Source organism: Cyprinodon variegatus, unplaced genomic scaffold (genome assembly GCF_000732505.1).
Source record: "Cyprinodon variegatus isolate N-32 unplaced genomic scaffold, C_variegatus-1.0 Scaffold213, whole genome shotgun sequence".
In the NCBI taxonomy this organism is placed as follows: domain Eukaryota; kingdom Metazoa; phylum Chordata; class Actinopteri; order Cyprinodontiformes; family Cyprinodontidae; genus Cyprinodon; species Cyprinodon variegatus.
The window spans coordinates 312,847-338,576 of NW_015150666.1; the positions used below are offsets into that span (position 1 = coordinate 312,847).

Consider the following 25,730-nt stretch of genomic DNA (forward strand, 5'->3'; position numbering starts at 1 on the left):
GCTAAACAAAACATTTGTATGAGATTTTTTATTTTCTTCCCCTCATTTTCTGTGTGTAATCGACCTAATTCGTGCTCGCTTAACATCAGGCGTACTTGACTCTTTCTGAGCTCATAACTTGATTAACTGTATGTAAATGTACCACACCATCAGCCAACCAAATAACTTTCCTTTCAATCAAAACCGTACATGTAAATACTGTATATACTGCGATGAGGGGGAAAACAACTACTTACAGCAGTATCAAAATACTGCCCCTACAGTAGCGGAGATTACAAAAACCAAATAGTTTTATTTAGATTTAATTTGAAGGTTTTAATGCTGGGTTTGGGAAGGTGTAGGGAGCACTCTAGATGGGATTAAAAAAAATGCTGTCAAAACATATTTTAGCATCTTGTAATCTTTCCTCCAGGGAATCTCTGCCCACTGTGTGATAAGTGCTTTGATGACGATGACTGTGACAACAAGAAGATGGAGTGTAGTCGCTGCAAAAAATGGGTTCACACCAAATGTGAGAATCTTACAGGTAAGTAAAGGGAGATTTTTTATATTAATAAAGCAACATCAGTATCTGGATAGGCAATCCTGATTGGATGCTGATAGACTGTAAACCGTAGGAAAAAGGTTTTAATAATCAGGCATTTTCCCGCCCCCTCAGATGAAACCTTTGTGCTGCTGTCAAAGCTGCCTCAGAGCGTTGCTTACACTTGTATCAAATGCACTGAGCGCCACCCAGCCGAGTGGAGGACAGCGCTAGAAAGGGAGCTTCAGGGCTTCATCCGCAATGTGCTCAATGCACTGCTCAACTCGCGCACATCCACTCACCTGCTACGCTACAGACAGGTGAGACTCACCAAAAACGTGGCCTTTGGACGAGGGAATCTGGATATATATTAAGAGAGCTGTAGAATGAGCTGTTTGAAATTTTTGGTGAATGTTGCTTTTATTATGCGACAGGCGGTAAAGCCTCCAGAGCTAAATCCAGAAACAGAGGAGAGTCTTCCATCCCGACGTTCCCCCGAGGGCCCAGATCCTCCCGTCCTTACAGAGGTTCCCCCGACACCTCCCAGTGACTCCCCTCCAGACCTGGAGTCTGTTGAGAAGAAGATGGATCAGGGCTGTTATAAATCTTTGGTAAGTTTTTCATCTCTGTATTTGATACACTGCGGATTTTGCAGGTTTTCATACTTACAAATCACGTAGAACTCTTTCCTTTTTATCATAGGTAATTCTCAACTGTAAGTGATGGAATCTAAAACTAAAATCAAGGAAACCCGAATTGAATGATTTTTTTTTAAGTAATTCATTAGTTGGAAAAAGAGACCTATATTTGCAACTTCAGATATCAGATGTTACCTGTGGGGCTTGATAAGGTTTGTTCACTGCTGCAGGGATTTTGGTCAGCTCCCTCACATAGATCTTTTCTAGATCTTTCAGGTTCTGTTAAAGATTTTCAATTGGGTTCAGCTCTGGAGACATGCTAGACCACCCCAGGACCTCAGCTGTTAGCTTCAGGCCATGATCCATCATTAATACTTAATACTGAGTGAGATCTTCTAAAACGTAGCCTCATCCAACCCTCCCTCAATATGGTGCAGTCATTCTGTCCTCTTTGCAGAATATAATCCCCTAAGAATTATTTTTTTTTGCCTTTAAAAGCACATTTTGGGGATGATGATCCCCGTATCTGAATGCTTGATGGTTAAAAAGAAGAGAGAAGAGAGTTTTATAAAGTACTTCTGGGAAGATATCTACGAATAAGTAGTTACCTCCATCATCACTGGCCCAACCTTCAGATTAAAAGAAGATCACATTTTGATCTGCTCATTAGATCTTTGTGCGATCATCAGAGATGATTCACTTTACATTCATACTGAGCTTGTGTTTTTATCCTCCGTCTCCCAGGTGGAGTTCAGTGATGACATTGTGAGAATCATTCAGTCGGCCATCAACAGCGATGGAGGCCAGCCTGAAAGCAGAAGAGCAAACTGTATGCTCAAGTCGTTCTTTATTCGGGTAAGAATCCTAAACTAACTTAAGTTTGGCAGCACTGACACAGCCTCTGCAAATTTAAAGTTAACTGACATCTAAAACTTTGTTTGAAAACTATTTCCCTCATGTTCTAAAAAGGGTCATCATTTAGTTGTCCAGCTTAAGTGTTGTGATCTCTGAAGACGTTGGCCCCAGCAGATATGTCTGTACTGACAGCTAAACCTCACTGAATGTTTTCCCCTTTCAGCAAATGGATCGAATCTTCCCATGGTTCAAAGTGAAAGAATCCAGGTTCTGGGAAAGGCAAAAAGTCTCTGCCAAGTGAGTTTCTATCCCAACTTAACAAACATAGTGATTAAACACTGTTTGGTATTTGTCCTGTCCTGCTAACTACTATATAAACTGTCATTTGTCTTCGAGGTTAAATAGGAACATGTCGTGCTAAGCTAAAACAGGAAGCACCGAAATTAAATCAGGGAAAACATTCTTTCATAATGAGACAAATGAAATCTTATACTAATAGGAATAAAGTCTGGAAGTCTGTATTTTGAGCTAAGGCCCCTGGCATCCTATGCTTTCCGTCTCTGTGGTATTAACAAATGTGTGATGCGCTATCATTTCTTAAAGTTCTTCTCCAAGTTAGGTCTGTAATTACAGAGGCAGAAGGTTTGACAAGTAATACAGCTGGAATTTGAGCCCTTCAGAATTTCGAAGAAGCTCTGCTCTGTAGTTATTAAAATAATGAGCAACATATGTTTTTGTTGTTTTCTTAAAGCTGAATCATCTTAATACTGGAGTGGTCCACTTTTATTACTTAAAGCTCATAGGGACTTTTGTAGCAACTCATAATTGTGCCATGTTGGGATATCCAATATTAATTTGTTTTTTTTTAAAACATTCCTCCTGACAGTTCTTAAATGTTTCATATATATCTTAGTTTAATATGTTTTGGACTCATGGTCCAATAGATATATAAAATAAGAATAAAACAATACAAGTAAAGAAGACAAAACAGAAAACACCAATTATTGATTAGATATGAGCATAGGGGGAGACAGGAATGGGCATCATATCACACTACGCGTGATGTTGGTAAGTGAGAACATAATATCATTGCCAGTAGCATTTATCCTTCAGATAAAACTATACATAAATTTTCGTAAAACAACATGTAATGTATTGACTCACAATAGTCAATCGTGGCCATTTCAAAAGTATCCACAATGCATCATTACAGGCCACCTGTTTCCTTTGCAGGCTGTTTTTTATTTATTTATATGTAGACCACAGGTAAGCAGTATACAGAGAGGTACAATATGCATTAGATAGTTCCACTTTTACTACATCAGTACATGCACCATATTTATCAGCAAGGGTATTAGCTTGAGCATGCAACATTCTACTTTGTCTACAGATATCATCATTGTCCGACAGATTTTCTGTGATGATGTGCCGCAATAATAAACAAATGACCTTTTTTGTTGCTGTTCAGCTAGGATTTTTCTTGATTATTTTATTTACCCAGCCTTTCTTGCTCACCTACCCTTCCAGCCTGTCAGACTTTTAAGTTGTCAGCTTTCCTGCACCTTTTCATCTTCTCTGGCTCTTCTAAGGCATTTCTTTTGATGGCCTTTTTTGCTTTGTTTACTCGTTGGCTTCGACTGTTGATTTATGTATTATTTCAGCCGTGCTATACACTCCAGCAAGTATATCGTGGGGCTGTTATTAGGTGGTATCGTTTCTTGGCTGGAAAGAAGTCAGCTTAGCAGAAACATATCTAAAGAAACATTTTTCTCTAGATTTATTTATATACAGATTTTAGCGTCATCAGGCTGCTGTTCTGTGGAAAAACAAAACGTTTACACTTAGTAAATGCAGCGATAGCTTAGAGCAGGGGTGCCCAACCAGTCGATCGCGGCCTACCAGTTGATTGTGGGCGGAGTTTCAGTCGATCGCAAGAAGTTTTACAATGTAGACCTATTTATGGCTATGACCAAAAAAAAGTTTTAAAAAACACTAATCAAATAATTGATCACGAGTGGCCAATGTGTATTTTCATAGTGATAAAATTAAAAATAAAAAGTATGCAGGGAACCTTTTTTTATGCATGCTGATTGCTGGGCATGGTTTGCCACGGTTGCTAGGTTGTTACTAGGGACTCTAAAGCGCGAAGAGGAATCTGCAGAGATAATGACATCTATCACAACTGATGGGGCTACATCTATGGTTGGTCGCACTGCTGGATTCGTTGCTCTGTTCAAGCTGTCTGAAACCTTCCCTGATTTTTTTTGGCGACCACTGCATCATTCATCAACAACAGCTGTGCGGCAGTATTTTAAATATGAAGCATGTCATGGACGTTGGGATAAAAATCGCTTGCTCTGTTACATAGAGGTTACATAAAAGCATCAATAATTTTCTTCCTTTTTGAATCTGTTACGCCTAGATGGTCTTTTTTTTTTATTTATTTTTTTTTTTTTTAATACTTTTTAACGCCTCTCCTTTTTTTTTTTTTACTTTTCTCATTGTTGGGGCAATATATCCCCTTCATATGCAAACTTGTTTTCTATGCTCTGATTTGTCAGAGCTTTTAGCAGCAAGTTTTTTGAATCACTACCCAGCCTTCGTTTACTTAGAAGGCTCCTTCATACTTAAATATTTTTAACTAATTTTATATTCAAAGCTCATCTTTGCTCTTAGTTGGACATTTTAACTATTAAAGCTCCAGCTATACAGCACTGTAAGCAATATGTGTCACACAAAGTTGTTTCTGTGTGGTCTTGTTCACCAGCAGCGGGCTTCTTCCCAACGCTGTCCTTCCTCCATCCCTGGACCACAACTACGCGCAGTGGCAAGAGAGACAGGAGCTTAGCCGTGCCGTTCATCCCTTTTTCATGAAAAAGATCATCCCAGCTCCACAGCCCAAGAATTTAGGGGAACTCGATTTGCCAGCGTCACCTCCTCCACTACCTCCACCACCTAAACTTCTGAAAGGTAAGTCAAACAGCACGCTAAAGTATTCCAATGAGGCTGTTTTTTTTATTACATTCCTTCTGATTTTGGCTTGATTTTCTCCTCAGACCATGAGGACACCCCTGAGCCGCCACCTCCTCCCTCAGGTCTCACTGATACCAGGCAATGTGTTCTGTGCCTCCATTATGGAGATGAGAACACCAATGTAAGTCGCGAATAATCTTAATGCTCCGTTCAACATCAAAAGGGCTGAGTCTTCACCTGCAGACGTTGCTTTCTGTTCTAGGACTGCGGCAGGCTGCTTTATATCGGTCAGAATGAGTGGGCCCACGTGAGCTGCGCTCTTTGGTCTGCGGAGGTGTTTGAAGACGACAACGACGCTTTAAAAAATGTTCACATGGCTGTTTACAGGGGAAGGCGAACGGTGAGACACTTTGCTCTTCGCTAATCGCTTGTATTCTGCAGACGTCAATAACTTGCTCTACTTTTTGTTCAGAACTGTGAGAGGTGTGAAAAGACCGGGGCCACTGTGGGCTGCTGCCTCACCTCCTGCACCAGTAACTACCACTTCATGTGTGCCCGCCAGAGCCACTGCGTGTTCCTGGAAGACAGGAAGGTCTACTGTCCAAAGCACAGGGATCTCAGTAAAGGAGAGGTATGGACTGTACCCTGGATAGTTACAGATATCCCTGAAAACCTTTGAACATTTTCTTACATTTAGGGATGAAACAGTTAATTGGAATCTGTGTATACAAAATGATAGTAAAAGCTACCTAAGTCTAAAAAAACCTTTTTTGTTTGTCAATATGCTCTTTGCAGAACTCCTTAAGTGGAAACATTTTAGTTTCACCTGGTCTAATTTAGTAAAAAATCTTCTTTAAGGAACCCTTTCTATCTGATAACTCATCGAAAAAATAATCGATAGATTAATCGAGTTGCAAAATAATCGTTAGTTGTAGCCCTACTTACATTACAACCCGAAAAATCTGTGTATTTTATCAGGATTTTAAGTGGTGGTAGAACACTAGGCGGCACATCGTTGTGAGCAGTGTTGGGATTAATGGCATTAGTTACTTTTCAGTAACATTGGAATCTAACTAAATACACTTAGCATCTTTGTAATGCTATTAGGTCACTTGCAATTTAACACGGCAGGCTGCTACATCTCATTCAGCTAAAGCTACTTTTCATAAGAGCTCCTGTCTCTGCTGTGGGGAGAGGACACGTCAGTGCAGAGCAGGATAGAGGAATATGTGACACCGACTCGCTGAGAGAAAGTATTGTGGGCGGCTGTTTGGGATGCAGTGATTGCTCAGAGAGGAGATGTGAGGCTGCAGATTTATTAATAATGTTCTTATACTGGAAGCTCTGACTGAAGGAAAAGACTAAACCCAGACCCTGGAATTCGTTCACTATGTCCTGGAACATACAGCTTTTTAATCTAATAAAGCGTCATACATTGTCTTAATGCAAACAACTAGCTGCCTTATGCTGCGTTCACACTGAACACGATTTGCATGTAAGCCTGCTGTTCGTGCGGTTCAAAGTCTAGGGCTGAAGCACATCAAGGAGCATTAAGAGGTTCCGCAGGGCATTTCGAGAAGCTAGAGCAGTGCCTCATGAACATTTAAGCGACCTCAGGCATCAGCTGCTGATGCCTGAGGTCGAAAACATGAACTGTTGCCCCAACAACCAATCAGAGAGAGGCTTGCTATGTGTTGGTGTTGTTAGGATATGAGGGCACCGATGGAGGGGGCTGCAGGAAGTCAAATAAAACAGAACTCATTCATGTAACAATGAAAATCTTGAAGGAACAGGTTCAAAAAGAAGTGCTCCAGCTACATGCTGCAGACTTGCAATGTGGACAAGCATCACAGACTAAATCACGTTTCTTGTGAACGCAGCATTAGTTTATCACTGGTCTTTACTTTAGTGTAACACTGAATCCACATATTCTGACTTAACTTGAGCTGTTAAGAGACCTTTCCAAAACACATGGAGCTGTAATTTAATCGAATGGTGTCCCTACATCTCACCTCTTCTGTGTGTGTACTTTTTTCTAAGGTGGTGACAGGGTTTGAGGTGACACGCAGGATCCTGGTTGACTTTGAAGGAATCAGTCTCAGGAGGAAGTGGCTGGCAGGGTTGGAGCCTGAAAATGTCCACATGATAATAGGTGACGAACAGCAGCTAAACATTGATTTTAAAAATTAAACAATATCAACTCCAGAGTGTGTTTAACACTGACTCAAACATCATCACTGCAGGTTCCATGACGGTTGACTGTTTGGGAATACTGACTGAACTCTCAGACTGCAAACGTAAGCTCTTCCCAGTTGGATACCAGTAAGTGAATCTTTTTTTTTTTTCTATCTTTCAGCTCATTATTATCAGAGACGGACAGAAATGAACTGAAAAGAAAACTGATATTACCTCATTTATTATATTTCCTTAGGTGTTCAAGGGTATACTGGAGCACTCTAGATGCTCGAAAGCGTTGTGTGTACACCTGCAGGATATTAGTTTGTCACCCCCCAGTGGCAGAGTCTGAGATGAAGAGTGTGTTGGGTCCAGAGGAGAATCGCACAATTGCGCACAGCCCTCCTCCTATAACAGGTAAAAACGTACTTTATCTGTACAGGAATCCTGTGCATTCCAAACTGTTTTGATTAATTGTTAATGGCAAATATAAGCACAGTTAAATACCAAGTTAATACCAAGCCATTAACATGGTATTTAAAAATGTTTAAATTGCTTTCGTTGCAACATAAACTGGTAGAAATTAAGGCTGAAACAATTAATTGGATTAATTGATTATTGAAATAATCCTCAACTAATTTAATAATCAATTAATCATTACCTGGAGTATAGAGACTCTAAAACATGCCTTTAGCTGATAGAGTCATTATGCTTTATCCAGAAGTCCTCAAGTGGCAAAGTTTTATATTTACTTTATTTAATTCTGTAAAAAATCTTCTTTAAGGAACCTTTTTGGTGTCCGATTATTAATCAGTTAATCAAAAACAAAATAATCAACAGATTAATTGATTAGCAAAATAATCCTTGCTCTTCCTCGGTATGTTCAGATGCATGGAAGTTTACAGTGTGTACGGTTCACACTTAGATTACTTGCTTTGATATCTTTTTTTTTTATAACATTCCTAAATGTTTTTGTGAGTAATGAGCTTGAAGAGCAAGGAGGCCTGTTTATATATCATAATGCAAGTTACCTACCACATGTGCTCAATGGAAGAAGACTTACAACTTTATTATATTTTGCATTATATGAATGTGGGTAATCAAAAACAATCATTAAAGGGCAGAGAGAGTCCCTGAGACTCGTAAGTGCAAAACTTACAGAACCTTTCTATTATTTCCATTTCCATATCAATGCCCATGACTTTAAGTTGGTATTTCCTTTTCTTCTACAATGTGTACATTCTGATCACTGCTGCACTTTATAAATGGTAATGCTCATTCACTGTTGAAAAACTGTATGCATCGCAATGTTGGTTTGTATTCACTCTGTGTATACAAAATGGCAATAAAGTTTGTCTAAGTAAAGTTAATGCTAGTATTTGAATTTTTTGTGTTTTATTTATTTTTTCTTTCACAGATTTCCCTGATCCATTTGAGTCACCGAGACGCTCTGAAAACCTCTCTCCGGCTAATACCCCAAAGCTCAGGGTTTACACCAGAAACCGACATCCCAGCTACCCCCCATGTCAGCGCTCCATAGACCCCAAGCACGTGACTTCTCCAGGTACAAACATGCATATTGTGTTATGTTTGGAACATAGCTATAAATAGTTTGGAGAGTCTTGTTTAATTCATTTCCTTTCTTTCATTTTAGAGAGAACTTTGCTGCCCCAAAGCCAGGCTGTTGGAGATTCACTGGAGAACCAGAGCGTTCGCCACATTGACTCCCGACGTCACAGCTCCCCTTCCCTTTCTCCTCCCCCCCACCAGCTGAGTAGACAGAGAGGTGTGACCACCCCACCGCAGACTTTGTCACGACCCCTCACCTCACCTCCTCCTCTCATCCCCTCCCCAGCCAGAGACCCAGAGAAATCCAAACACCTCATCAAAGACTCAAAGAAGAATCCAGTCCAAAGAGATGGGGATAGAGGTAGATCCTTTTCCACAGACGGAAACAGGCTGCAAGCAGCGAGAGAGCAAAGTCTGAGAGATGCAGACAAGGGAAGGACGACAAATCGAGACCAAGGACCCAAGGAGTTGCATAAAAGCAGATCGCCCAGAGAACTTTTGCCAAGAGACGTTGACAAGGGTGACATTTCAGCCAAAGAGTCAGAAAAGAGAAAAGTCTTAGGCACAGATTCGGGTCTGAAAGAATCTGATGCTCCAAGACCACAAAGCAGAGACTCCTCAAGAGATTCTGAAAAGGGGAAACTTACAAATAGAGACTTGGGTAATAAAGAAACAGATAAGAGTAAGACATCTTTCAAAAACCCTAACTCCAAGGGTTCAGATAGATCTAAGTCTCTTAACAGAGATATGGGGCAAAGGAACTCTGAGAAACACAGACAGCACAGCAGGGAAGCAGGAAAAGACCTGGGTCAAGGTAAAGATAGATCATCAGGCAGGGATTCTGACAAGGTTAGACCTTCCTCTAAGGACTCCAGTTATAAAGGTGCAGAGCGAAACAGAGATTCTAGCTCAGGGAAAGACAGCAATGCTAGTCAATCCAAGCGGACTGGCAGTGAGAGCAAGAGTCCAAAATTGGCTCCTGTGGGCTTAGGACAATCTTCTCCTCCGGTGGGAACTGCTGTTCTCTCAGGTCAGCAGAGGAGTGGAGGCACCAAACAGGTTGAAAAGCAGACGAAGCATGGAAGCAAAGACCAAGATGGTCTAAGCTTGTTGTCTCGCCACCGGCCCGTTGCACCCTCCAACATCCTCCCATCAAAGGAAAAGCCCAGCTCAGGGAAGGAGGGTAGCAGCGCCACTGGAAATATCACACCGTCTTCACTCCACAAGGAATCTATCGCAGGAAAATCCGGCTCCCCACAGAAATCCAGTACACTGAAATCAAACGATTACTCTCCAGGTCCAGCAGGAAAGTCTCTGTTATCATCACGGACATCGATGGAAGATGATGTTGGTAAACGGAACTCGAACCTGACCTCCCTAGGTGCTGCTTCAGCTGCCAAAGACAAACACCCCAAAGTCAAATCAACAGGCAGCAGAGATGCATCCAAAGATCGAGACAGAGAAAAGACCCATCAGAACAGCAGCAACAACAAAGCTCCGCTTCTCAACAACAACGCCAAAACCACAGGTGGCTCCAACATGCACGCTACAAACTCCTGCTCTTACAACAGCAAAGTTCCAGCGCTTGGAAACAGCACCAAAGCCCAGGGGCAGCCTCAGGGGGAGAAGCAGCAGAACCACGGAGAGGGCAGGTTGTCTGCAAAGAGCAGAGAAAATTTTCCTGGTGTAGAAAAGAAGTACAGCAGCACTCCAGAAAGCTTCCAGCAGATAAGTTTAGAGAGAGGTGAGGTGAGCTCCACTCAGCCTTACACCAAACAGATAACCAATCAGCTGTCGGCGACCTCCAGAGAAAAGAAGAAACCTGTTAAACTCTATTCTCACACTCCACTCAAGGCCGATTTAAAGACTGACCCCAATGGGAGGCAATCTTCCTGTCCCACAAGCACCTCTTCCACCAACTCCCCTGCTGGACAGGGGACCCATCGCTCTCCCCCCTCCCCTCTGTTCTCCTCACCTTCTGCCAGCAGCAGCGACAGCTCCGAGTCTGACACCCAGACTCAGACAGAAGAAGACGAGATGCGTAAAAAACGTCCACGCCACAGGCTGAGAGACCACCACAGCCTACTCTCTCAGTGCACTGAGGAGGACGATGGGGAAGGCCCAGAGGACGACCATGACAGAACCATGGAGGATAAGCACCATGAAGATGACAGCGATGGTTCAGGCTCAGCCAAGAGGCGTTACCCACGGCGCAGCGCTCGTGCACGTTCCAACATGTTCTTTGGACTCACCCCATTTTACGGCGTTCGCTCGTACGGCGAGGAGGACATTCCTTTTTATGGCAGCGGCGACGGAGCAGGAGCTGTGGTTAAGAGAAGGACTGGCCGACGGAAGAAGTCAGCTGAGGGGCAGGTGGATGGAGCAGATGATATGAGCACCTCATCTTCATCTGCAGACAGTGGAGAAGATGAGGATGGTGGAATGAAGAACAGGGGTAAAGACTCCTACTACTACAACTTCACTCGGACAATAATCAACCCCGGTCATGGCCTCCCGTCTATAGAGGGCTTGGACGACTGTTTGGGAAGAGGATCCCAACTTCAGCGCTTTCTAAAAGATGAGGAACAGCAACAGCAAAGGGCTCAGGAGAAAACGGAAGAGGACATGCTGAGTACTCTGTTAGTAAACTTTTCTTTTTTGTAAATGTTCATTTAGTTCATGTTTTTAATAGAGAAGCACCAATCAGAAATTTTGTTGAGATTTTTAGAATTTCTGATAGTTTTAATGTTGATACCAATCATAACTGATCCTGATTTGTTTTTACACTTTTAGCCCCAGGGGGAACCTTTTAAGAAACCTTGTCATAGTTACTCAACATCAACAGTGATAACTGATGCATTAATGACAAAGGGTATAGAAATGTATCATATCAGATTTAACAGTATATTCTAGGCTACGAGCCAGCACAAACCTTTTAAAATGTGCAAAACACAGCTAAAGTTATACCCAGATAAAATAAAAGATGTAAAACGTAAATACACAGCACAATAGCAACCTATGAACAAGAGTTGTGTCTCTACAGCCACAACCCCGCACCAAACCAGCACAAAATACACACCAAATAAGAGCAGAGACTCTTTAAAACCGAGTCATGTCCTTCACTTTCCTCTTAACCAAAGCATACAAGATACAACCTAATAAACGGCAACAGATGAAACGCTTTGCCATATTCTAGTTCAAAAACATCTCCTACCTCTTTATTAAAAAACAAACAAAAATAAACATCATTTTACTCTCTGGATAATATCCTAAACTTTATTTAAGTTGGATGTGAGCAAGGAGGTCTGATAAGACAACTACTATGAGTTGGATATTGATGAAATTCATTATTAAAAGAAAAAGATTATTTCACAAACGCTAAAAGCTCAGAAGGATAAAACCAGTCAACTTCCTTGTACTTCATTAAACCTTCCTGTTATCTTCTAAAAGTCTGGCTCTCTTTTTCTCAATGACCAAACTGTCTAGACAAGCCATTCAAAATCCCGATTTCTATTTAATAACATTTTTCAGTGATTTTGTGATTTGAGGAAATATTACAAGTCTCCAACTGGCTAATCACCAGTCAGGACTTGCAATCCAAAAATGGTCTGATCTTTCTCTGTGGTGTTTTCTTTACTTGTTATATGGCTCTCATGTTATGTTTCTTGTACCTATCAGGACCTTGGGCAAACAGCAAATCGGTCAGCTTGACGGCGTTGATGATGGTTCTGAGAGCGACACGAGTGTCTGCACCACCAGCACCACCACCACTACAGCTACCACTTCCTCCACACCGCAGAAAAACACCCCCAAGAGGAGAGGCAGAGAAAGACACGTCGACAAAACTGACCACCATGAATCGAGCAAAGAGGCTGAAAACAGCAGTGGCGGATCAGGGAGCACACGAGAAAGCAGAAAGAACCAGAAGGAAAACTGTCTTCCCCTTAGTGGTGGCGTCAAAGCCCAACCACAGAACCAGGGTCAGGATCCGCTTGAGGCCCAGCTCTCCCTCAGCACAGACCTGCTCAAATCTGACTCTGACAACAACAACAGCGATGAATGTGGTAACATTTTGCCTTCAGATATCATGGAGTTTGTATTAAACACGCCATCCATGTCGCTGCCAACTCTGGGTCAACAATCCGAGCCGTCGTCCTCTGAGCTGCTGCTGGACGAGTCCTATGACCTAAATAGGCGCAAGGACATTCTGTTTGATGATTTCTCTCAACCCCTGCCTAGCGCAGAAAGCGGAGGGGTGGTGGAGGCCAGTGTTAACAGCTCCATATCAGTTGAAGAACCATATCTTCCTCTAGAGCTACCCTCAGACCTCTCAGTTCTGACGACGCGCAGCCCGTCTGTCAGCTCCAGCCAGAATCATTCAGCAAGTGGCCTCATCTCGAATACCTCAGACAGCACAATGCTTGGTTTGAACTCTGACCCAGAAAATATCAGCGGTGAAAAGAACGGTGATAAGAAAGTTCCGGGTCCCAGTGTGTCACCGTCCGACAATAAGCATGACGGACCTGCTTTGGGAAACAGAGAGGCGCAGGCTGCAGAGGGCCAAATGACTTCAGACCAGTTTATTTCCAGCCCTGCTATTGGTCAGGGGGTTGAAACGTCTGCCAGCCAGGATGCAAGCAGAAGTTCTGTCTCTTCTGGTTTGCCAAGTTCTCCCTCTTTGCCTCTTCAGGGTCAGAAATACCTAGCCACAGCTGCTGCAGGCAGTCCCAGTCCAGTCCCTGGTCCAGGACCTTCCCAGGCTCAGGTTTCCAGCCCAGCAGTGATCAAACCAGGCCCTGATAAGCTCATTGTGGTCAATCAGCAGTTCCAGCCTCTCTACCTGGTTCAGACGGTGCCAAACGGCGTCACCCAGAAAATCAGTGCAGCAGGAGTGATGGAAGCTACCTCGTCTGCCGTGCTGAGCCCCATGACGATCACCAGAGGCTTAAATAGTGGCTTATCTCCTGCCCAGCCAATTTTCCCAGCTGGTGGAAAAGTCCTGGGCACCATACCTCACCCCTCTCAGATTCACACTTTCCCCGGATCCACACAGGCAGGCTTCCAGACGGGAATACCCAGCACCACCTCAGGACTGCTCATCGGTCTGCCCTCTCAGCCGTCAGACCAATCCCCTATTTTGGTCTCAGAGGCTGGTCGACCTCATGAGCTCGGTCCCAACGTCGCCATAGTCTCCAGTCATTCCTCCCTGACTTCCTCCCCTCCTGTCCTTGCGTCCTCTCATGGCAAGAAGAGGCCCATCTCTCGTCTGCCAAGAAAAAACAAGAAACCAGCTCGCTGCCGCAGCCAGCCGGCTCTGGCTCCGTCAGAAGTGGGCCCTCCTAATATGACTCTGATCAACCTGTCTTCCCAGCAGATCACTGCCAGCATCCCTGGACAAGCTGGCGGCCTGGTTGAGCTAAGCACCATCTCTACATCTCACCGCAAAGTCCCAAATATCATCAAGAGGCCAAAGTCCGGTGGCGTCATGTACTTGGATCCCACTGCTCTCATACAGCAGAGAATTCCAGGTCCTGCTCAGACCGGCATCCTTAGCCACGATTCCTCCACTCACATCCTACCATGCTCAGTCGCTGGTCTCAGTCCCAGCCAGTCGGTGTTGAATGTGGTCTCCGTCCCACCTAGCGGCTCTGCTGGGCTTATTGCACCAGGCTCGGTGTCTTTCTCCACCCCTGTACTCAGCTTTAAAGCAAATCCACATGGTTTGGGACTTTCGGATCAGCCCATGGTCCTTCAGCCAGCGGGGGGAGCTCCTCTCGTGTCACAACTCGCCTCCCCTGTTCAGACCTCTATTGCCAGCAGCATCTGTGTTCTACCGACAAGTATGGCTGTCAACCAGCACGGAGAAACAGAAGGTGGTAACGTCCACCTGCAGCATCAGTCTCAACCTGTGAGCAGAGCGCCGAGCGCGGATTCCAGTCAGAACCTTAACAGCCCATCAGCTCATTTGAGCCCCAACAAGGGACACGTTGTTGGAGTTTTCACACAGAAACAGTCCTCTTTGCATTCCCAGAGTAACAGAACAAATCCTGCTCCCAAAGTGTCTGACCATAAACCAACAAACACAACAACAGCAGCTTCAGACACAGCTTCAGGTGCGGATAAAAGCAAAAAGAAAGTAAAGAGGGGCAGACAGAGTCCAGACATCAGCAGTGGGAAGAAGCTCAAGGCCTCGCAGGCAAATGAATGTCACAGCAACCCTGGGAAACAGCTGCCATCTTCAAACCCAAGGTGAGCCATTCCTCATTGTCATCTTATATACAATGCCTTGATCTTTGTCACATGTGGTAGACTAACGGCCAGTTTATGCTTCTGAGGCATAGCCTCTGCAACCGTCAAATCTCTCTCTGTGCGCGACAAAAAGCAGCTGTGATCGGTCCTTGGTATGCCTCTCTGGCTGTCTGTGTGGTCGCCCTGTTCGATTCGGTTCCCGGGCACGACATTTTTAAAAACCAAGGAAGAACTACAGTGGACAAATACGACAAAAGGTTAATCTGTCTTTTTGCCAACTCCATTAACAGAACCTGTTCCTCTTCCATGTCTAGCAACTCTAGATGCATCTCTGTGACCGTGATATCTTGCAGACACGCTATTGTTGTTTTGGAAGATAAACCGGTGCCACCGAAGTTCTCGTGACCATCCGCTGAAGTTGTCGCGAGTTCTCAAATAGGCTCCCCCTTGCGCTTTGGCAGGAAACTGCTGTGCGTCCCTAGAAATTCCATATCGACGGTGCTGAAGTATACCAGCAAAACTGGTTCGTGACCAGACCCAATCAACATTTGATGTGTGCGGTTGCAGAAGTATAATCTGCCCTTAACACCAAGTAGCATGTGATTGTGATATTTAAGGAAAATTATGGAATATATTTACCCCTTTAATAAGAGTCACGTAAATCCACTTCAAAAGTCAATGAAATAGTTGATAGTGGTCCTTTATTTGTGTAATTTAATGTTTATATAAATGCAGCTGCTCTCTAAAAGCCAGAGATTCACATTAATCAGAGAAACAGCCAAAGAGGCCCATGGTTACTTTGGAAGAGCTGGGGGCAGAGCCACAGCTCAGGTGGGAGTCGTGTACTTAGGGCTGTTGCGGTTGAGGAATTCCCCCTGCGATTATTCAAGGACGCTAAATATAATTTTTTCTAATCTATTTCGCAAATCTGTTTGTATATTGTTAAATTACCATCTACATGGCAACATTTCCTTTGAAACATGGCGCTTAAACATTAAAAAAAGGTTATAAAAAAAGACATGGCAATTTTATAAAGTTTATTGAATGCAGATCAAAGGGCAGTGATGGCACAGATATGCCTCATTTCTCCGAGTGAACTTAACAAAATTCAGAATAAGGCTGAACTTTTAAAGGCAATTTTTTTTTAAACCAGCATCTTTAATTAAAAAAGAAAAACAGGTGCATTTAAGTGCACCTCTACAAAATTAAATGTAACAGGCGCCATGATTCTTAATTCACACACAAACAAACAAGACGGTGATTTAAAGCTCAGCTATGTCCTTGTTGCGGGCAAGTAAAACCATGTTAACCTTATGCAGTTTGAGAGGATCTGAGAGGGGTGACAACATTTCCAGCGACACTGAAAACCCTCTTGGACGATGCGCTCATTAGAGGAGCGACCAGAATGCAGGTTTCTCCTCAGTGGAAAATGGCACCATCTCTTCAACCTGGTACTGTGTAACAGCGGTTGTGAGACGTTTATATCTGTCACTTAGCGACTCCAGCAAAGGCTTTGCCGACTCCAAAATGTTGGCTGGCACCGACATGAGCCGACCCACGACTCTGTGTGGCAGGAGGCGGCGGTAGCCGCGCCGTAACAGCTGGATGGCAGCTAGCTTTAAATTATCAGGCTCCCCCTTTTCATTTGGCTGTAAACTGAAATGCTCCCAAAGGGGCGAAGTAACATTTGGTTTTGATATGAGTGCAGCTGCCATTGTATCCTTCTCAACTGTTGTCCCAAGATGCGGTAATGGCGGTGGCTGGTTTTGTAGCGCGGTGAGCTTCTTGATATTGCGATATTTAATTTGTGAGGTTATCGTGACAGCCCTACGTGTACTCCACAATTCTGACCTTTATGGATGTTTGGTGAGAGGCCATCCTTTGAAAGAGAGCTGTAGAAAGTCCCATGCAGAAGGGTGTGAATACTTATTTAAGGTGCTCCGCTTTTATTATTATGACAGATTGAAGTAAGAAAATAATTAAATGAAGTTTTTTAAACCTTTGCTTTAGAGAGCTGGACTCTCCCGAACCGATGGACACTGGCAGGCCTCAGGAGAAGGCCACCAATAAGAAGTGAGTGTAGTTCCTCATTTTAGATTGTAAAGTAAATACTACATACAGTCTAACACCTTATTTTTCTATTTTCAGCCTGTTTGGGAAGAAGAAGACACCTGAAGGACATGCCGTACCAGGAAAAAAGGTGGAAAAAGACAAACCCCCTGCAGCTGGAGAAGCTGGTTCCTTTCCAGCGGCTTCACCACCCGATGAGGACGGCAACAGCACAGACTCTGGCTTGGATGGCAAACCCAAAAGAGGCATCATTTTTGAAATCTACAGCGAGGAAGGCTTCCACATTCGCTGTGAAAGTATTGAAGGTCAGCCAAGGGAGCCCATCCTTTCTTTGGGTGTCATGTTTGCCATTTTGCTTTGACAAATGTAGATTTCACAATTGTTTCTACAGAAGCCTGGAAGTCTGTGACAGAAAAGGTGAAGGAGGCTCGCTCCAATGCACAACTTAAAGAGCTTTCTTTTGAAGGTAACTGAGGATGCTGGCAACACAAAACTCATATATTGCCCTAGAAAACACACCTCCTCACTCACGTGAAGGCTGCTGTTTTACTGTGAGGGTCTTTTCTGTTCTACTCTCAGGTGTGAACGGACTCAGGATGCTCGGCGTCGTCCATGAGGCTGTGGTCTTCCTGCTGGAGCAGCTTTATGGATCCAGACACTGCCGAAGCTACCGGTTCCGCTTCCACAAGCCAGAGGAAACCGATGAACCTCCTCTCAACCCCCACGGCTCAGCTCGCGCAGAAGTCCACCACAGGTTAGAACAGGGACTGATATGCAACATTCACTTTACAAAATGTTTGGGTGGGAAAAGCAATCCACACAGAAATGCACAGAAATTGCCTTTCTGCAGACTATTGCAGTTAACTGTAAGATATGCATTATGCCATGCATGTGGTCTTTATGCTACTGTTTCAAACACTGTGTCCCTCCTCACCCACCAGGAGGTCTGTATTCGACATGTTCAACTTCTTGGCCTCTAAACATCGCCAGCCCCCTGAGTACTGTCCTCAGGAGGAAGATGAAGAGGAAGGGCAGCTCAGGACTGCCAGGTAAGCCCCTGTTTAGCTCTCAGTGATATAACGCTGCAATGGACAAGAATACTAACTTAACATTTGTTTCTCATGCTGCCCCTTCAGGCGGCCCTCCATGGAGCTGCCACTTACTGCGAGGTTCAAACAGCTCAAAGCTACCTCCAAAGAAACAGTTGGAGTCTACAGGTTAGAAACTACCATTTGCTATTCATATTTAAACAGGACTAGAGGACAGCTTTGCAAGAATTATGCACATATTGACTCATATTGTCTAATAATGAGGCTTATAAAGAAAGACACAATAAGTCCCAATAAAATGCCTTAAATTCACTCTAAATGAATTGTGCAATGCAAAATGTAACCATGGAAACTCACAACTCAACATTCTGGGGCATTTTGGCCTTTTCACTACTTTAGGAAAGTATGATTTCCAAGCCTTCCGATGATGTCCATCCATTATCTGACACACTTGTTCCAATTGGGGTCACGAGGGGTGCTGGTGCAGTCAATGGGCGAGAGGCGGGGTACACCCTGGATAGGTCAACACAGTGGCACACAGGACAAACAACCATTCATGTACACACTCACACCTAAGGACAATTTAGAAAAACCAATTAACCTAACAGTCCTGCTTTTGGACTGTGGGAGGAAGCTGGAAAATCGAACCCAGAACCTTCTTGCTGCAAGGCAGCAGTGCTACCCACTGCACCACTGAGCAGCCTTTCCGATGATGTCAGACATGGAAATCAGATTATTTTGTGGAGTCCACACTATCTGAAAGAAGGCATTTTGAAGAGACTCAAGTAGAGAAATCTCAATCTGAAGCCCCATTTACACTACCTTTTTGAAACCGCCCGGAGATTGTCTATGCACGGTAAGCGAGATAAATGGCACGCACAACTGAACCGGACTGCGCCAGACTCAACCGAACCGCTCTAAAATGGAACTAGTTCATCAGTATTGCTTGCTGTGGTTGAGCACTGGCTCAACCACAAGTTCTCAGATAACAAAGAGCGCATGAGCAGACCGCGTCATCTCCTTACAGTCAGCCTCCGTAATCGTGAAATTTCAGACATTCATAAAAATACTAGCTTCCCTACCGTACCACACGATTTCCAGTGATGATAATGCTTAGCAGTATCATAAACCTCAACGTCCGTCATTTTTTCCTGCCTCTGTAAGCCCTGATTAGGCCATCGTTAGTCGTATCCAATTCCCAAAAGTCAACTGTCAAGTAAATTCACCAAAGGCTGCCTTCTTCGCCTGACTCTCAGCATAAACGAAAAATATCACAATGATCACAAATATAACTTCCTGAATGTTACGGGTGTCACCCTTTTAATTTGCTTGTTTATCTCTAGGGAGCGGTAGTACCATTATCATCACTAGGAGGAGAGAAACTGTGCTAGCGTCGTGTGTAAATGGTCGCAAAGGACCAAGCGCGGGGCGGTTAACTGATCCAAGCTTGGCAAGGATCGGTTTTCAGAGAGTAGCGTAAATGGGGTAAAATGTAGCCCTTCTCACCACCGTCTGCTGCTGGGTGTGGTAATGAGGCTCACTTACATCTCAGAGAAGCCACACCCACTGTAATAGTTAATGCAAATGTTTTTAGAATAAACACAACATATAGATTATGAAAGAGAAAGGTATTTTTGCAGATCTTTTTGCCTCCAATGAAGTAAATAGAACGAGCACGTTTTTCTCTGTTCTATGTTGCACGAGTCTTTTTTCTGGATGTCATCTCGGAAGTTTGCAATGTGTATCTTGGCTGCTAAAGAATCCAGTTGTATGTATTCAAGAAATACTTCAGAACATTCTCTGCGTAATGCCCACGGTTCATCTTGTCTCCTACAATCTTTACAGCGTCCATCTTCAGTGAATATTGATACACCGGTCAGTGTGCTGCCTTAATAACAGCCAACTTACCACGCTGTTCGCTTGAAGGGCGGGGGCAATAACACAGGAAACAAAAGATGGCTTACCCATTATGTAAATACAAACACACAAGGACACGCCCCCTCTGCATACGGGGAAATCTATGAAAACAAGCCTATTTCAAGCTTAAAGTTTACGCTTTTAAATATAACCATACTGCGGTCTGAAACGTGGAAAGGCTTCTTAATGACTTGGAAAAACAACCTTTTCTCATTTTGCTCTAAAGTTATCCTGAGCACATGTGTCCCTGGACTCCGTGACGGGTCACAAATTTCAATAGTTTTATTTCCCCCTGCAGGTCGCCTATTCACGGCCGTGGGCTTTTCTGCAAAAAAACCATTGAGGCCGGAGAAATGGTGATCGAATACTCTGGAAACGTGATTCGATCCGTGCTGACCGACAAACGTGAGAAATACTACGACGGAAAGGTAAGACTCAGGAACACATTCCATGTCTTCTGATGAATAAAGCATACCCAAAACCTGTCCTCTGTGTCCTCTCATCAGGGGATAGGCTGTTACATGTTTCGCATCGATGAGTACGAGGTGGTGGACGCCACGGTACATGGCAACGCCGCCCGCTTCATCAACCACTCCTGCGAGCCTAACTGCTACTCCCGAGTGATCGCTGTGAACGGCCAGAAGCACATCGTCATCTTCGCCTCTCGCCGCATCTGCTGTGGGGAGGAGCTCACGTACGACTACAAGTTCCCTATCGAAGACGCCAACAATAAGCTGCCCTGCAACTGCGGCACCAAAAGATGCCGCAAGTTCCTCAACTGACAGCTCCGCCCCCCGTCGGAAGGACAGGTGGGGGATTGCTGAGCATCGGGACGTTCTCCTTCTCCAAGCTTCCTGCTTGTTTACGTTTTAAGCTACAAATGACAACTGCTGCTGCAGGCGTTGGCAGGAAATAGCAGCTGCAGGTCGCACCATGTGTGCAGAAAGGGCCATATGTAGAAATCCAAACATATTGTGCCTCCTTTTGTCTAATTTATATTCGGCATTGAAAGTTTCACCTCGATAGGTGAGTAAAGAGATACGACGTTGCAATATTACCCTTTGTTATATTTGGATGATAGTTACCCCTTCATATTCTTATTTTCTACATCGGCCAATCCTTAATTTTTTAAAACATGTTATGGTCTACTAATATGAACTTTGAAGGAAATGATTTGAAAAAAAAAAAATCAAAGAACTTGGATCCATTTTTACACCAAAGTGCAATTTGTTGAAGGGACTTGAAACAGATTTTTGTTTTTGTTTCTATTGGAGTTTAAAATTAGGACCCTGTTTGTTTTTTTGTTGATTTCAGTGTTATTGATGCATATCTCCTTGTCTCAGTGTGCCCTGATGCCTTCAGAGCTACCCCCCTCCCCGCCCCACCCAGTAAAAGTTTGTGAAGTGTATATTTGACCCTGTAAATAGGCACAGCCTGATAGGAGCTGTACAAATGGAAACACTAGGGGGAGCAGTGGTCGCAGGAAAAAACATGACATCAGGGAAGAAGAGTTCTGTTCATAAGAGAAACGTTTATTTTTTACCATTGCTGTAAAAGGTTTTCCTCTGATTCAGCATCAGCTGATTGGTTTGAACTGAATCTGAGTTTGATTGGAACAAGCCTCTGGCCTGAGAGAGCGAGGCAGCTAGAGATTCTGGTGGACTGACAGCCAAAGGGACCAGAGAAACCTACTGATGTGCTTGAATAGACGTGCTTAAAATTGTATTTGTTTTCATTATTTTAGGGCGGGGGGGGATTCATTGGAATAATGCAGGAGGAAACCGATAGAAGTGTCAAGTCTGCTGTTATCAGACATGTTTAAACCTCCAAAATCACAGCAGCAGGAGAACCAAACCCCCCCTCCCCTCTCAGTTGAAGTTTCCTGCAGCTTCCTCCCCCCTCCCCTCTCTTGTCGGGCCTCTTGTGACCTTTAATTATGGAGAAAGGTTTTATTACTATAAGTTGTTTATCTGTCTTTTTACCACAGACAGGGAAATATCATGCTTGCTTTTGGGAAAACAAAACGATGTAAATAATGTATATTTTTTTACAAAAAAAAAAAAAAATTAAAAGCACTCACTAGTGAATAGCACTTAATGATGGTATTTATATTTTTAAAAATTCATATTTATTTTACTGTCATTTTTGTAGGAAATAGAGGTTTACAAACACTAATGCTTCGCTGATATGTTTTGTATTCCACTGCCTAAACAAAGTTTTTGTTTTTTTTGTTTGCTTGTTTTAAAATTTGGAGCCTGAATGTTTTTCTTTGATTCCAAAGACTGATACTGGTCTGTGGTTTGGTTCCCATTTAATTCAGTCCACCAGTAGCTCTTTATCTTCATCAGGCCATTTGGCCAGAGCTGATGTTTTTAGTTGTTTTTTTACTTTGTTCCCTTTTTTTTTTTTTTTTAACGTCCCAGTTGTAGCTACTGGTTATGGCCGTCATGTGAACTATTATTATGCACTTGAGAGAGCTTAGATTGTGGATCTACAGCGGATCTATATCTCTTCTCTCCAGCCTTATGGTCTCTACACCACGTTGATCTGAGAGGCGGGTCCCCTCGCAGGCTGCTGCTATCGAAGCTTTCCTTTGATCAGCCATGAGGCCGACCGGCTCACAGCTAATTGGAAACTAACAAATAAGCTATCCGTGTTTGTAAAATTCAACAAAAGTGCTTTGCAAACGGATTCACTCCTTTTTCACATTTTGTCTCCTAACAGCAAGTTGTGACGGATCAGTCTCCTATGCTGTTCGTAAGTCCGAAGGAAACAGTTTACTTTTAGTCTTGGTGTCATTAGGGGCAAGTCTCTAGCAGCTTTGCATGAGGAGAGTCTGTTTGATTGGTTTGCCTTTTAGTTGGCGTTATACGTTACATGATCAACACCAGATTCTCTGTTCCTACTGATGAACGAATCCCAGCAGTGTGATGCAAACACTGCCATGTTTCAAGGTGTTTGTTGCGTTTTAGCTGAATTATTGAGGCTTTTCATCTTATCCAATCAGAGCACCTTCTTCTGAATGGGTCCTCCTCTCGAGACACTATGGGCTTTCTCGCTGCGTCTCAAATCAATGCTTTCTATGCAAGGTGGCCTGTTAAGGTGGACAGCCATGTGTTGGTAGGTTTGTAGCTGGGCCCTTTTTACTGATAAGGTATTTTTTTAATTTGTAAACCTTTCTTAGTTAACTCCTCATTTTGGCTGCAATATGAGTCAAATACCATTAGGTTTGTTGTTTGTTGACAAAAAGTGAAAAAGTGAACTCTTCAGCAAAGCACCGTGTCCCTCTGCAGACTTGGTCGATAATAAAGAGGTGCCTTTATTTTAACTCTTATCAGCAGCACTCGTCACATTTCCATTGAGCCAATAACGGAAAAACAAAGAAGCATTCATTGCTCACCAGCATTCAGAAAAGAATTTTATCTTTTTTTTTTTTTTATGTTTCGCAAGCCTTCATGTCCCAGAGTGAATATTTAAAAACCTGAAGCCAGTCTCCATGTTTTGTTTTCTTTTTTGCCAACTTGTCGCCCTCCTCTATTCGAGCTGACTTTCTTATATGACCTACCTACAGGCCGTTAGCAGTAACTGCCCTGTTGTTTTTGTTCTGGTGAATCGAAAATAGAATACGAATCACAGACGGTTTGCACTTGAACTGTTTAACGGGCACTGTTTAGACATCTGGAATAAAAAAAGAACTTTAGTTCTTTCTCCAGACAGAAGTGCAGAAACCAGAAGCACAGAACATAAACCCAGAGTTTGTGTGAGCCTGGCTCTGACGGGTGTTTCTCATTGTGAAGCTCCAGCAAAGTGCACTTGATTCTCTCTGCTAAATAAAAAGTGAAGGCAGGGACCACACCGGCGGCCCTCACCTTCCCAACAGGCCCCCCCTGTGCGTTTGCATCCCATGATGCCGCCTCTGGGCTCGCTGGGTTCTGCTGCTAAGGTCAACAATGAATGTATGTTCTTCCTTCACATCACCAGAACTGTGATGGTGTTGATACTTGGTCAGCTGCTTTAAAAAAAAACAAAAACATTATTATCATTATTATTTAATCGAGTTATGTCTCTTGGTTGTTATTGAAGACCTCAAACGGCATCAGCGGTTTATTCTCAAGGACTGGGAATTATTTGGTGGTTCTTACTGGTTCAGCTCAGGTGGCTTCCTCCAGTACTGCTGGTAGAAATGGTTTCTGATGCTAAGGGCTTTCTCTTCATACAAGCTCCATTTTCAGGGTCAGAGTTCTCAGTAAACAATAAGTCGAGGTTCTTTTGCTGTCAACAGGATATATATATACAATAAGGCATCAACTTCTGTTGTCTCCTCGGACATTTTACCACGCCACAGCAGTGGCCCTTCTCCTTCATCATCTGTAATTATAGTATAAATACTCAACAGTATATGGAAACACGCAAAGTACTTTCTTGTTCTTGTATCTATACAAATATATGGAATGGACAGACAAACTTAGTTACAGTAGCAAAACAATGGATTTATAACGGTTATTAGCAACGTTTCAGTGTACTCTATAATGGTTTTGTGTTACAGTACTATCAGATAAAACTAACGTGCATCATTCTTTTTGTATATTGATATCCAGTACCAGTTTTGCTGTGCCTGTAAGCGAATCCTTCACCAGCAAGGAGCGCTGCAGTTTCTTTAAAAAATTTTTTTCTGGGATAAAACATTTTTTCATGTGATAAGAAATGTAACTGTCAATGTGGTTGTGAACTTCTTGAGATCAGACGTTTGGGTTTATTTTTCTGGTTGTTGTAGTGAATGTTTTTATTTTTTTATTTTAATGCTTCTCAGATTTTTTTTTTTTTAACAGGGATTTTTCAGACGGCTTACTTGATGTGGTAAAATTTGGAGTTCGGTTTGTGCAGACAGACCATGGGTTTAAAGAAACCACCATAATGGCTTCTTATGTTTTTAATTCTTGACCTCAAACAGCTTTCCTGTCTCCTTTGGCCCTCTTCCTTTCTCTCCTCCGAAGCTTTGGTTCTACTTTGGATGTACTTTTTTTATAAAAACTCAAAATGCTGACATTGAGAAAGTTTAATTTATTTATTTTCCACAGCATCCATGTGGAACCGTTCCTTTCAGTTTCGGAGAGGGCGTATGAGTACTTAACCTGTATTTGTAATTTTGTTGTGTATAGACGGCTTAAGATGGGATGTAGTGTTAAGAAAAAGGCAGGATGGGGGTTACAGTAGGATGTGGACAAAGAGGGATCATGAATGGGCCAGTTTGCTTATGCCTTGAATATACCTTTGTCTTATACCAACATCTTCCTGCTTTTTGTAATTTAAAAAAGAAATGACAAAAAAAAGGGTCTTCTTACAGCATTCATTTGTTCTCCCATTTAACAGTGTTCTACACATAAGTGAAGTGAAGGAAAACCACCACCGTGAAAAATAAACCACAAACTACTTGGTTGAATGTATAATTAGGTAACAAAGTTGTACATAATGTAAAAAAAGTTTCTAATCATGTTTATTTTCTATGCACTTTTTTTATTTAAGTGATAGTTTAAATAATAAACATGTCGCCTTTACTCTTTCTTTGTCCGCGTCTTTCCTTTGGGTCACTCATTTCTACGGCAAGTAAACTGAAAAATATGCTAAATAGTTTTTTACCGTATAACTTGAGGTTTTTAATCTGGACAATTGACTTTCTGTGAGGTCTTAAAAAAATAATTTATTTGCACTTGT

At 42.9% G+C, this 25,730-nt stretch overlaps 1 protein-coding gene across 4 annotated transcripts in view; it reads left to right on the plus strand.

The window, feature by feature from the left end:
- Positions 1-25,348, plus strand: part of kmt2a (lysine (K)-specific methyltransferase 2A) — a 45,638-nt gene extending 20,290 nt beyond the window's left edge. For 3 of the 4 annotated variants that reach the window (XM_015380418.1, XM_015380421.1, XM_015380419.1), the window contains exons 12-34: positions 413-526; positions 659-843; positions 958-1,134; positions 1,906-2,016; positions 2,240-2,313; positions 4,784-4,986; positions 5,073-5,170; positions 5,252-5,389; positions 5,462-5,620; positions 7,030-7,141; positions 7,233-7,311; positions 7,421-7,581; positions 8,582-8,728; positions 8,819-11,372; positions 12,412-14,982; positions 16,993-17,055; positions 17,131-17,357; positions 17,444-17,518; positions 17,632-17,806; positions 17,994-18,101; positions 18,189-18,269; positions 20,317-20,446; positions 20,525-25,348. In XM_015380418.1, the coding sequence (XP_015235904.1) occupies positions 413-526; positions 659-843; positions 958-1,134; positions 1,906-2,016; positions 2,240-2,313; positions 4,784-4,986; positions 5,073-5,170; positions 5,252-5,389; positions 5,462-5,620; positions 7,030-7,141; positions 7,233-7,311; positions 7,421-7,581; positions 8,582-8,728; positions 8,819-11,372; positions 12,412-14,982; positions 16,993-17,055; positions 17,131-17,357; positions 17,444-17,518; positions 17,632-17,806; positions 17,994-18,101; positions 18,189-18,269; positions 20,317-20,446; positions 20,525-20,800 (8,018 nt within the window). In that variant the 3' untranslated portion in view covers positions 20,801-25,348. The remainder of the gene's footprint in view (positions 1-412; positions 527-658; positions 844-957; positions 1,135-1,905; positions 2,017-2,239; positions 2,314-4,783; positions 4,987-5,072; positions 5,171-5,251; positions 5,390-5,461; positions 5,621-7,029; positions 7,142-7,232; positions 7,312-7,420; positions 7,582-8,581; positions 8,729-8,818; positions 11,373-12,411; positions 14,983-16,992; positions 17,056-17,130; positions 17,358-17,443; positions 17,519-17,631; positions 17,807-17,993; positions 18,102-18,188; positions 18,270-20,316; positions 20,447-20,524) is intronic. The other variant, XM_015380420.1, reaches the window with a different exon arrangement.
- Positions 25,349-25,730: the final 382 nt, after the last annotated feature.